The 12,805-nt window shown below is 43.0% G+C and overlaps 1 protein-coding gene across 1 annotated transcript in view; it reads right to left on the bottom strand.

Annotated features, from left to right (window-relative positions):
* Positions 1-11,613, bottom strand: part of Shq1 (SHQ1, H/ACA ribonucleoprotein assembly factor) — a 107,461-nt gene extending 95,848 nt beyond the window's left edge. The window contains exons 1-4 of the mRNA XM_059258285.1: positions 11,370-11,613; positions 10,128-10,192; positions 5,277-5,399; positions 4,347-4,507 (exon numbers count right to left, since the gene is read on the bottom strand). Coding sequence (XP_059114268.1) covers positions 4,347-4,507; positions 5,277-5,399; positions 10,128-10,192; positions 11,370-11,512 — 492 coding nt within the window. The 5' untranslated portion in view covers positions 11,513-11,613. The remainder of the gene's footprint in view (positions 1-4,346; positions 4,508-5,276; positions 5,400-10,127; positions 10,193-11,369) is intronic.
* Positions 11,614-12,805: the final 1,192 nt, after the last annotated feature.

Here is a 12,805-nt window from a genome sequence, read left to right on the forward strand (position 1 = left end):
CAGAGAATTAACTTCAGCAGGACAAAAAGAATTCCTTTTTCTCTGTTTTAGAATTGCTGTGGTCACTAGTCCCGAGTGATCTGAAGATGAACACTGCCAGGAAAAGGTCATGGAGGACTTAAGCCAGGCTTGTGTGCACTTAAATCACAGATCAAACAGGACCCAAGCCAGAAAGAAAATGAACTGTGTGTGCATCTGGCCAGTGCGTCTCCTGGAGACAAAGGCCTCAGGTCCCTGAAGCAGCCAAAGGAAAGCAAGGGCCAGAAGGCCTGGCATCCTGCAATGAAGGCTGTCTCGGGAGACGGCTGGCTGGGATGGTGCCCAGAGACTCCAGGACTGCGGCTGCTGGCAGCCACCAGTGCCAACAGCTTGTTGTGCAGCCCTGACTCTGAGCAGCCAGGGCAATTTTCCAAAGGTGCCTTGGTGGCTGGCAGAGATTTCAAAAAAGGCAAGAAATCGGGTGTGTGTGTATGTACATGGGAAACGGGTGGGAAGGGTTGGTGAAAGTGAATTTGCTTCAGCAATAATATTTTCATTATCAGATAAAATACAGAAGTTTGCAAACCCATTTAAAGGGAGACAGGATTATTCTTGTAAAGGGTTAAATTATTCACTGAAGACGTTATTTTTTTCTTTGTATTACATTTTTTAATGAGTACATTGCTTTTATTATAAGAAAAACACAACTATTTTCATTTAAAAGAATAGGGAAATACTGGCAATATACAAGTAGTGAACAAATGTTTTGGGTGTGTCTTGATTCAAAGGCAGAAACTAGAGAAACTAAAATTGTGAAAAAACAGGATTAGAAAAGTCATTTTTTAAGTCGTATTATGAGATAAATGTTCTGAATCCTCTTACTGTGTGATAACCTTTCCTAGGAGCATCTCTAGCTTCCTCACTAAAGACAAAGGGCAATACTGTTTATGTTACATGGTCATTTTTAGCCACTTGATGGGACCATCACAAACAGAGCAGTTGTAAACACACCCGATAAAACATACCGACCTTACTAGGATTCTCGAAAATCTGATTAATTCCTAATGTTATGAAGAACACCATAGCCCTCAAATTTAATTTGTGTAAGAAATCCCATTTCTTTAAAGCTTTTTACTGAATTTGTCTCCTGGTAAAAAGTGTAGACACAACAGTAAAGACGCCTTGAGGAACCAGTATTGTTGGGCTGACGCAAAAACAGTGCTCAGAACAGATCCATATAAATGCCAACTTGGTGGCTTCAGGTTTCAGACTCTCTCTGGATTGCAAAGGTATTCAAGAACACTCACAATTTTTAACAGTACATGTTAGAAGGCTGCAGGAGCACTCTCTATCCAAGCACATTACTACTTCTACAGTAGTAATTCAGACACACACTAAGTATGTAGTTTAAAACACCTTTAAAAACATACTGGGGGCTGGAGAGATGGCTCAGTTGGTCAGAGCACTTGCCATGTGTGGTGGTTTGAATGGCAAAGGTCCCCTACAGGCTCAGACATGTGAACACTTGGTCAACCGCTGGAGCTCTGTTTGGATAGGTGATGGGTCTTTAAGGATGTGGAGCCGTATAAGAGGAACCACTGAGAAAGTGTATAGCTTCTTCCCACTCCTAGTTCCCTCTCTCTCTGTGTCCTGTGTGGAAGGAAGAAAATGGAATAACCTGCCTCCTGTTCTTGCCACCACGCCATGCCCTCCCCTAGACCATAAGGGACCCTCCCTCTAGAACCCTAAGTCCAAATAAACTCTTTCTTTCCTAAGTTGCCTTTGGTCGAGATATTTTATCACAGCAACAGGAACTGTGCTAGCCTGATAACCTGAGTTTGATCCTCAGAACCCATGGTACAAGGAGAAAAATGAATTCCAAAAATTATCCTCTGAGCTCCATGTGCATGCTAGAATACAAATGCACCTGCATTCATATGCATGAGTCATACACATATACACAAACACAATAATAAAAAAATTTTAATTAAATAATTTAAAACATATTGGGAGAACCAGCCGGGTGTGGTCACTCACTCCTGTCATCTCACCACTGAAGATGCTGAGACAGAAGGATCACCAAAAGTTCAAGGCCAGCCTGATTTACATACTGACTCCAGGCCAGCCTGGGCTTTATAAAGTGAGAACTTGTCTCAAAAAAAAAAAAAAAAAAAAAAAGGAAAGAAAAACTAGAACAAAAACAATATTGTTTCAGATAAGGTTTTGGTGCCAAATTAAACATATGTGGAGACTGGAAGTTCTGAGAGTGTCTGGGATTCCAGTGTTCTGTGCATGGGGTGGCAAGCCTCTACTGCTAGTAGTGTACTACTTACATGATAAAACCCTTGGAGTCCACTCGCTCCAGTACCGTGCTCTTTCGAAAATGAGGGAATGGGAGCACACGTTTTCAGGAAAACAATGTTCATGCTATTAAAGTTTGAAAAAGAGTTTAGCAATTTAGATAGTAAAACTAAATAAACAAACTCAGCATTCCTGACTGGAAAAGAGAAGATGTAATCATAAAGGGATGGACAGGGCATCCTAACTACACTAATACTTCCTTTCCTAAGCTGGGTGGCAAGTATATAGGTATCTCATGCTTTAGTCACACCAGACAGACAGAGTACTACCTACATACATGTCCTGAAATACCATGTTATTCCCAAGAGTATGTATAACTTTTATGTTTCAAAGCACCACTTTTTACAATAAAATCTAGGTGTCCTAGTATATATTTGTGCTCCCAAGACTTGAAAAGGGGAGGCAGGAGAATCAGGAGTTCAAGGCCAGCCTTAGCTACTTACTGAGTTCCAGGACAACCTAGGATACATAAGACCTTGTATCAAAAAATAAAGAGTATTTCATAACAATGTTTGCTTAAAAGCAACCTAAATAACTTTGGGAAGCTTTTCAAGAAATAAAAAAACCTGCGACCTAAAAGGGACTTGGCCTCACCCAAACTATGGTTTTCTAGTATCGTCTAAGTAAAAAGAAACCCTTCAAAGTGGTCACACTTAGTACGTTTGGGAAGCTGAGGCAGGAAGATACTGAGTTCAAGGCCAGCTACATAGTGAGACTGTCTCCAAACACCAAAACAAGTAAGCAAAGCCCTCAAAGGGATCTTCCCTACTAGCAATCTGGACAAGGGCACTTTCAACCTGAATGGAGATTCTGGACTTAGCCTGTATGACATTTACTAGCCTTCATTCATAGCTCTGGACAGGCTAACCCCAAATAAAATGATCACAAATTAGCTGTTGGCCAAACAACTGAGGCCCACTCACTTTGGTTTTCGCCACAGCTGAGTGAAGCTGACTGTATTCTAAGTACCTCAGAGATCACCAGAGAAACAAGGGAAAGGAGTGGCAGAGGGCTCACCATACGCTGCAGAAAAGTGCCCAACTGTTCACACAGACATGGTCCTTTGGGTTATTTGCTGCTGAGCAAATGCCAATTTTGTTCTCTTGTGGGAATTTTGAGAGTAACTTCAGTGTTTTAAGGGCAGGAGTTTTCATAGTGTCCAACACTTTCCAGAATTTTCTCATATGTTTGCAATATCTCATGACATTTTCACAATAAATTTACAGAATAGGTTAGCAAAATCATTCCCATTTTACCAAGAGAGAACAATTTACATGTGGTCAGTGATCATCACAGTATCCCCAATATAAATGGAAACAGAAGTACAACCAGAATGAATAGTCTTGGCTTTTTCTTGAGAGACTCAGATACACCTTTACGATCTGAGCACCACTCATGGGAAAATCTGAGATTCAAAACATTGCAAAACCCAAAACTTCCTAAGCAGCACTCAAGTGAGAGTTTACATTTGACCTCCACCAAGAATAAGCAGAATACACTATCTACTGTGCAACAAGAACGGAACAATTTTATCCAACACAATCTAGAGGAGGCACATACCTGTAATCCCAGGAGAGGCTGAAGCAGAGGGATCACAAGCTCAAAGACAACCTGAGCTATATCTCATCTGTCTGTCTGTCTGTCCCCAAGTTTAAAATCAGAATAAGCAAACTAAACCAAAAGCTCCCAGGCTCACCCTCATCAGAAAACTCTGTCTCCCGCACATGTGAAACAGAGACTATCACACCCTAGTTCTTAGCACATCCCTTAGAAGTATCATGCTTCTTTGAGGTTGTCCAGAAGCACCAGGAGAGAGAGTTGTTTGTATTTGTTCTAGATTGTTCCCATCTAGAACCCTAAGGACAGCAGCAGGCTGGACAGGGAAGAATGGACAGCTGCATGACCCTGCTTGCTACAGGCACTATGTTACCTTAAAAACACCCCAGGTAAGCAGAAATGAAGTTGAAACACCCTGTGTACCACAGTCTTCCAAAAGGACAGCATACCTGTAACCGCTGAACCACACCGGCCCGCAGGTTTCCAAATCCATAGTGACACTGTGATTGCAGAGCACTTTCTGAGACCTCTTCATAGGGAGTCTGCTCAATTTCCCAGTCAAAATCTGAATCCTCATCGTCAGCTCCTTCCTCAGAAACACCGGAAGCACCTAAATGTGTTAAACATTAATTTTTTTCCCTAAAATACCGAGGTCTCTAGGTACAATGAGAGGAAGAAGTTGCATTGTGCACCAAAGGCATAGACAAGAATACTCACAGCTCCACTGCTCATGATGGCCAAAAGGTAGAACCAGCCCAAAGGTTCACCAACAGTAGGAGGTATAAACTCACAAAACCATCTATCATACAGTGATGAAGATATATATATAGATAGATAGATATAGATATAGACATATAGATATAGATATATGGACCTCTGCTGTAATATAGATACACCTCATAAAGAATATTGAGTGTAAGAAGCCAGATGAAAAGGAACACACTCTATGGAACAATTATGTATGCAACTCATAATCAGGCAAAGGGGAGGGTACTGGTGGTCTGGGAAAGAACAGGACACAGTACCTGGGAAGAGCATGGGTGAGATTCCTGGGATATTGGAAATAAATAAACACTACAGTTTGTGACCTAGCAGGTATGTGTATTGTGTAATGTTTTCAACTACACACTTCTGATAAGACAACGTTTCAAAGTTTTAATTGATAAAAAAAAAAAATGTGAGTGGTCTACTGGTCCACTACCAGTTACGACTTCTAATTGCGATATCAAGTAAGCTAATTTCACATTAACCTGAACCTTTCCTTTTTCTTTTCTTCTCTTGAACTTTTTTTCATCTAATGTTCTAGCCCCAAGTCTCTTGCCCTAGAAACACAAAATATTACAAACATTCCTACTTATCTCCAACTACAGTAAACATACCTATTTCTTCCACAAGTGGTTTGGCAGACCTGGATTTTCTTGGGGCCAGAAGAGCAGTTAACATGTTCAGCCCCTCAAAATGCTGGCCAGGAGTTTCCTTGGGCAACCGAATGGTAAAAATTCCTTTAAAAGAAATTGTTTTATATTTAGACAGATTAAAATACTCAAAGACTTCATAAGTATATATAAGAGAAACGCAAGTATGGGTAATATATAATACTATGAGTAAAAAAAACCTTTGTTAACTATACATCTGAAGAGAATTAATGTCCAGAACATATAAAGAACTCAAAACGCTCAGGCTAGAAAAATGGCCCAGTTGGTAGTGTTTCTCACACAATCATAAGGATCTAAGTTTGAATCTCTGGCACATAAACAATAAACTGAACACATCAAATACCTATAATCCCAGTGCTAGAGAAGTGGACACAGAAGGAACCCTGGAGTTTGCTGGCCAAGCTGAAACAGCAAGCTCCAGGCTCAGTGAAAGACCTTGTCTCAAAAATTAGGTGGACTGTAACGGAGGAAGACACCCTAAGTCAACCTCTGGTCTATACCCACATGCATATACACTCACGAACACATACAGATATAAGCCTGTAGCAGGCGTTCTCTCCAGCCTAGATTCTTCCTCCTAGTTATTCTCTCTGCTGGCCAGCCCTGCCTATTCCTCTACTGCCTAGCTATTGGCCATTCCGCTTTTTATTAGATCAATCAGGTGCCTTAAGCAGGTAATATAAAACAGCAACATATCTTTACATAATTAAACAAATGCAGCATAAACAAATGTGATATATCTTTACATAGTTAAATATTCCACATATAAGCAAATGTAACACATCTTTACATAGTTATAAGTAATACTCCACAGTACAAACCACACTTAACATACATATTCACACAAAGAAATAGACAAAAAAAAAAAAAAAAGAAACCCACCAAACCAAACGGCAAATAAAAACATAAAACTGCATCCTTAGCTAACAAGGAAATGCAAATCAAAAGTACACTGAGATTCCATCTCGGCTCAGTCAGAATGGCTCTCACAAAGAAACACAACAACAAAGGATGGCAAAGAAGCAGAGATGAGTGATCCCTTATACCCTGCTGGTGGGAGCAGAAACTAATCCTACCACCTGAGAAATCAGGAAAGATGTCCCCAGAATACTAAGAGTAGAATTGGTTTTAATCCTACTACATACGATCCAGCTACTGTAGCTAGAGTTTTCCTGCCTGGCCCACAGTCAGGATAAATCTCTCTCACCCGCCAGTCCCACAGCCGCTCAAACCCGACCAAGTAAACACAGAGACTTATATTGGTTACAAACTGTATGGCCGTGGCATGCTTCTTGCTAACTGTTCTTACAGCTTAAATTAATCCATTTCCATAAATCTATACCTTGCCACATGGCTCGTGGCTTACCGGGATCTTCACATGCGGCTTGTCATGGTGGTGGCTGGCAGTGTCTCTCTGACTCAGCCTTCCACTTCCTAGCTTTATTCTCCTCCTTGTCCCGCCTACACTTCCTGCCTAGCCAATGGCCAATCAGTGTTTTATTTATTGACTAATTAGCAACACATTTGCCATACAGAACATCCCACAAGCTACCACTCCTGGGCATATACCCTGAAGAGTCCAAGTCATCACACCAGAGACACCTGCACGTCTAAATTTCCTGCAGCACATTCACCACAGCCTAGTTATAGACTCAGTCTAGGTGCCCATCAAAGATAATAAAGAAAATGTGTATCTACACAATGGACTTTTTATTCAGCCATAAAAAAGAATGAAATGATGCCATTTACAAGAAAATGGGTGTAACTGGAAATCATATTAAGCGACATAAGCCAGACTCAGAAGGACAAATAGGCTTTTCCTCCTTTGTGGACTGAAGTCTTTTTATGGATGCATGAACAGATAGATAGATAGATAGATAGATAGATAGATAGATAGATAGACAGACATAGATAGATAGACTGATATGATATACAATATATGATATGATATATCTGTGTGTGTACACGTGTGTGTGTGTGTGTGTGTGTGTGTGTGTGTGTGTGTGTGTGTATGGGTATGTCCTGTATATGAGACATGAAAGCATAGGGAACTAGGGCCAAGGACACTCACAGGAGAGGAAAAGAGGGAGAAGGGAGAAAGGAAAAGTTTGGGGTAGTGAGAATGTTCTAAATACATGATATACTTGGAGGAAATTATTTTCATGAAACTTAATACCTTCTGCAATGAATATACACCAATAAAGCATTTTTAACTGAACTATTAAAAAACGTATTTCCTCATGGGGTCCCAAAAGTTGGCCCTTATTATAGATTTAGTGATTATAAGTCAAGGTTAAAAAAAAAAGTCTTAAAAAGGGCTTTTCCAAAGCTGTCATTGCAATTAGAAGTCAATGTGTCCAAACTACAGAAGCTTTAGCATTACCATACCATCTTAACCCAGTCAAAATACCAAAACTCAAAGAGTTTCTAAAATCAGTGGCCCAAGGAGGCAACAGCACTAACTAACAGTTACTTATAAAATATATTTCTGGACTAGGAGGCAAATTAGATTAGCTAATCCAAAGAATCAGTAGCTTTCAAACTACATACACTAAAGCAATTACAGTTTAATAATTTCTTTATTAACACAAGAGGCTTTTTTTTTTTTCTTTGAGACAGCCTTGCTATGTAGCCCGGTTAGCCTCAAACTCACATGAAATTGTGTTCCTACCTTAGGTTCCTAGGCACCAGGATTACAAGTGTGCAGCCTACTGTTTTAAACATTTTACCTCTTTCAGCACACTGACATGCAATCTAATATATCACATGCAACTCAACCCAAATACCCACACATACACAACTCCTCAACTCTAAGAACTTTACAGTTTTGTTTTATGTTTTAAAGTTTGTTTTTTAAATATATACAGGTGAGTACAAGGGCCTATGAAAGCCACAAGAGGGTGTCAGATTTCCTAGAGCTGGAGTTCCAGGTATTTATAAGCTTCTGTGAAACCAGAAACTCAGGTCCTCTGCAAAAGCAATATATGCACTTAACAGCTGAGCTCTCTCTCCAGCAATAAAGTTTAATAACTCCATTGTTATATGCAACTTATTAAATGTACATCCACAAGCTAGGATGGCAGCTTCCTTATACTGATCACATCAGATATACTGCATTATGAGTGAGAATTTGATCATAAGTTTCTTTAGTCTCATTTCCCCTCCTTCACCCCAGTTCATTGGTCAATAATTACTGAATAAAGTACACAACTGTACACAAGCTACCCTTTTCAAATTAAAAAAAGTCATTATTATTGTACGTGCATGTGTGTGTACGGGGGTGTGCTATGGTGTATGTGTGTAGTCAGAGCACAGCTTTGTGAAGTCAGTTTTCTCCTTTACCATTACATGGGTTCTGGGAACCAGACTCACGATGGTAGGTTAGCGCCTTTAACCACTGAGCTACCTTGCTGGCCCCATAAGCTACTCTTTCTCCAAACCCAGTGACAAAGGAAAAGACAATAGCTAGGTGAAGAGTGAAATAAACGAGTTTGACTTATCCATCATGAAAGAAAATTCAATTTCTCTTTAAATTCTTCCATGGATAATTTCCCATCTACCTGTTACTAAATTTCAAGTTTGAAAACTGTAAAAGAAAAATTCCATTCAAAAACTCCTAAATCATTCCTATTTTAAAATCAATCATTTCATGTTGATGTTTACTTTCACGCATGTGCTAAACATAGAAACAGTTCCAGAAAAAACGAAACTAGAACATTTGATTCAAATTTAAAGAATACCAAAAAATACTTTAAAAGACAGGAAATTGCTAACTGCCCCAAATCCAGATAACAGGCACTAAACATTGAAGAAAGAATTATGTAGCGTGTGTAGCTAAACATCTAAAAGGCCTCTTGGTATCTTTAAGGACTACTACTCTGTGGCTACTGTAACATAAGGAATCCACAAAACCCTAACCAAGACTGGGCCTGTGGCTCAGTCAGTAACAACTTGCCATACAAGCAGGAGGATCTGAGTTTGATCCCCAGAACCCAAATAAAAACGTAAGGTACAATGGAGCGTGTCTGTAATCCTAGAGCTGGGGAGACAGAGACAAGAGTATTCATGGGCTCACTGCCCAGCCTGTCTAGCCTAACCGATAATCAGCAAGTGAGAAAGCCTGTCTCAAAAGCACTCCTCAGGATGACATCAGAGGTTGTCCTTTGGCTTTCATTTGCACATCCACACACATGATCTCCCACACATATACAAGAACCCCCAACACACCCACCTACATCTACATATGCCCTCCCAACACACCCACCTACATCTACATATGCTATCAGTAAAGTTCTATTCTCAAGTCAAACTTCAGCTCTGGAGGGCCAGCTCACAAAAGGTCATCACAGCTGAGCCTGTGGACTATTTTACCTTCCCTCACAGGAGGAGGGACGAGAGGGGGTCATGGGACCCTCAACTGAGTATCCAGCCGCCACCACACATACACACCCGCAACCAGTGTATGATAAATACAATTATCCCAAGTACATGTGGTCTTGGAGGAGGGGCTAGAGTAACAGGATGAAGGGAGGGAGTTCCATCTATGCAGCCCTGGAGAAGCAATGCAGACCTTCTACTGTGACTACTCTGCTCCTGCCATAACCCCTGACGCACTACTCTGTAAACCTAATAAACTCAATGCTTCCCCCAGGGAACTTGGGTGGCATCACACTTGTTTGTCAATGAGACCTTAGCAGAGGTAGAATGTCTCTCTCAGGGAAGGAATTTTAGCAACAAGAGCATACACACACATAAAAAATACAGAAAAATGAATCCAAACCCCAAAGGCCATACCTTTATCTGCATCATAGGACCCCTGCTCACCTCCATTTTCTACAATCCTTCCGGGAAGTGTTAATCTGCAGATTTAACACAAGGTCAGTGATCACCAATCACAGTATATCTGTAGCCATCAAAATCTATCAACCATTTGAATGGCAATTTTTCAGCACTTCTTTCGCATTTTACAAGCTAAATAACTTAGATTCCTTCTTCAACTAAGCGAGTAAAAAAATCAAAGATGCCGCATTGGAATAGCTTTCCATTTGAATAGCTACCAATAACCAGATTTGGGGGGGGGAGACTCACAATAAACCTTAGTTATCAAATGCAGTTATGTTTGTGCTGCTTTAACTTAATTTGTAAATAAATCGACATCTAAGGTTTGTAGGTATAGGGAAAACTGTTTATACAGGGTTCATTACTATCCACGGTGTCAGATACCCACTGAGGAGTCTTGGAAATATCTTCCACGGGGTGTGATCTACTGGATTTTTCAAGTTGGTATGCTAGTTAATATCTACTGTGGTTCCCCCATGAGCAGTGAAGAAACCAGCTTGAATGCATTGGAGGGCTCAATTGAAAACCGGAGGGCAGCTGACGTTTAGCGAGTTGAGGAAGAAGACTCTCGCAGCGTCCACTGCACTGAGTGGGCCAACAGTACTGCCTAACTCAAAGGATGGCTATCAAAATCAAGATGACGCACACGCGAGCCCTTAAGACGCTGCCTCCTGCCTACACACCGAAGGTGCCCCCAGTGTCAGCTGCCACTACTGTTTCGGTTCAACACGGAGAAAAATCCAGACGGACAAGGGCACAGTACTGCTCGCCTCTCACGGCAGCCAGGCAGAAATTGGCTAATCTGATGCGAAGGGAACCTGGAAAACTGGAGGAGGCCGAGGGCAGTCCGCCAGGAGGCGGACACGGCCAGCACGCCGGCGTGTGTCAAAACACCGACCCACGCGGGGAAGACACCACGCAGGGAGAGGCGCGGGCGTGCAGCGCAAGAACAACAGCACAGGTCAGGGAGGAATCGAGGGTGACGGGACAGGCACTGGGTGGGCGGCCCCGCGCTCCGTGCCGAGATCCGCAGGTGCGGAAGGAGGCGATTCCGCCGCAGGTCGACCGGCCGCGCGCCAGGGAGAAGCCGCCGGCCGAGGCAGCAGCGCGAGAGCCGCGGGCGTGTCCGCGGGGCGTGGGTTAAGTCGCGAGCGCGGGCTCCTGAATAAACGCGGTGCGCCGGCGGCGGGAACTCGCCTCAGAAAGTACGGCTTGGCGTAGAACTTGAAGTCCACCCCCTCGAAGTACACGTCGAACTCGGAGACGCGCGCGTGCGGCACGCGGATGGCGACCGTGAGGAAGTCGCGGTCCTGGCTCAGCTCGAACGCGGGGGTCAGCATCGCCGCGCCAGCCTGGAGCCGCCACGGGCCCGCTCCGCACGCACCGGGTCCCCAAGCGCCAGACCCACGCCGTTTGCCTCAGCGCTTCCGGCCAGAGGCGGAAGTGGGTGCGCGTGGGGCCGGAAGTCCCGTCCCGCGCCAGTCTCCTTGGAGACGGGGACGCTTTCTCTGGCTAGGCGGAGTTTTCAAGCTGACGAGAAAGCGAAAAGACGCCCTGGAGCCAGGCTTGTTGGACTTCAACTGAGGGAATTTTTGGAAGAACTGGAAATCTAACCGGGAAATGTGCGGACTAACCGGAACACGAATTCACTTTAGACTCACTTAAGGGCCTATGAAGAGGCTTAAAAATTATTTTAATCGCCTCGGTTTTTCAAGTCAACTCAGTGTTTTTGAATTCCTGTGCGGGAATTTCCCAATTGCATGACTTTAGGAAAACTACAAAACTTCTCTATACTTCAGAAACCTCTACTATAAAAGGAGGATAATATTAGTCCAGCCTCAGATGCTGCTAGAATAGCATGAAGTTATCCAGGAGAAACGCTGTACCCTTCAAGCTGCCAGCACTCAGCAAGTAGGAGCAGGTTCTGCAGTAGCCACAGCGACCTACATCGCCCCTCCTGACGAGATTTCGTTCAGTTCTCACTTGAAGTGCCAAAAAACTGCCCGACAGTCTCCTCCCTCAGCTTCCTCTCTCCTTCTTCATCCCTTCTTTGAATGGTTTTCTCATTAACAGAGCATCCATCCTCTGATTTAACCCACACTGCAAACTGTAGGGTAAAAGGGCCAGCCAAAGAAACACACCCTGAAACCAAAGCCAGCCAAAGAAACACACTTTGGCCCTGAAACCAGAGCCAGTGAAAGAAACACACCCTATCCCTGACCAGCTCAACATGAAAACCAACCAATCCCTGAGCGCGACATCCATTCAATCTCTGAGCTTGTCCAAGCTCGGGGATTGAAATCCGACTAATTCCCACCCTGAAAAATCTTCACCCTGGAAAAACTCCGCCCCTAAAAAGCCCCCTATAGTCTCTGTGCCTGTACAGTTTGTGGCTGCCGTTCTCCACCCTGGCAGAGGCAGCCGCTCTCCTGGATTCTTGCCTCCCAATAAAGCTCTTGAATGACATCTGGGTACCACCTTTTGCCAGAGTGGAGTGGAGCAGAGAAGTAACAACTTTTCGTTAGAGCCTGAGTGGAGAAGAGCAGAGCACAACTGTAACACTTTCACTGGGAAAACCTTCCCCTAGCGGAGCAGAGTTGTTACTCTCTGGGGAACCTGAGCAGAACTGTAAC

The sequence above is a fragment of the Peromyscus eremicus genome, chromosome 3 (assembly GCF_949786415.1).
Source record: "Peromyscus eremicus chromosome 3, PerEre_H2_v1, whole genome shotgun sequence".
Classification (NCBI taxonomy): domain Eukaryota; kingdom Metazoa; phylum Chordata; class Mammalia; order Rodentia; family Cricetidae; genus Peromyscus; species Peromyscus eremicus.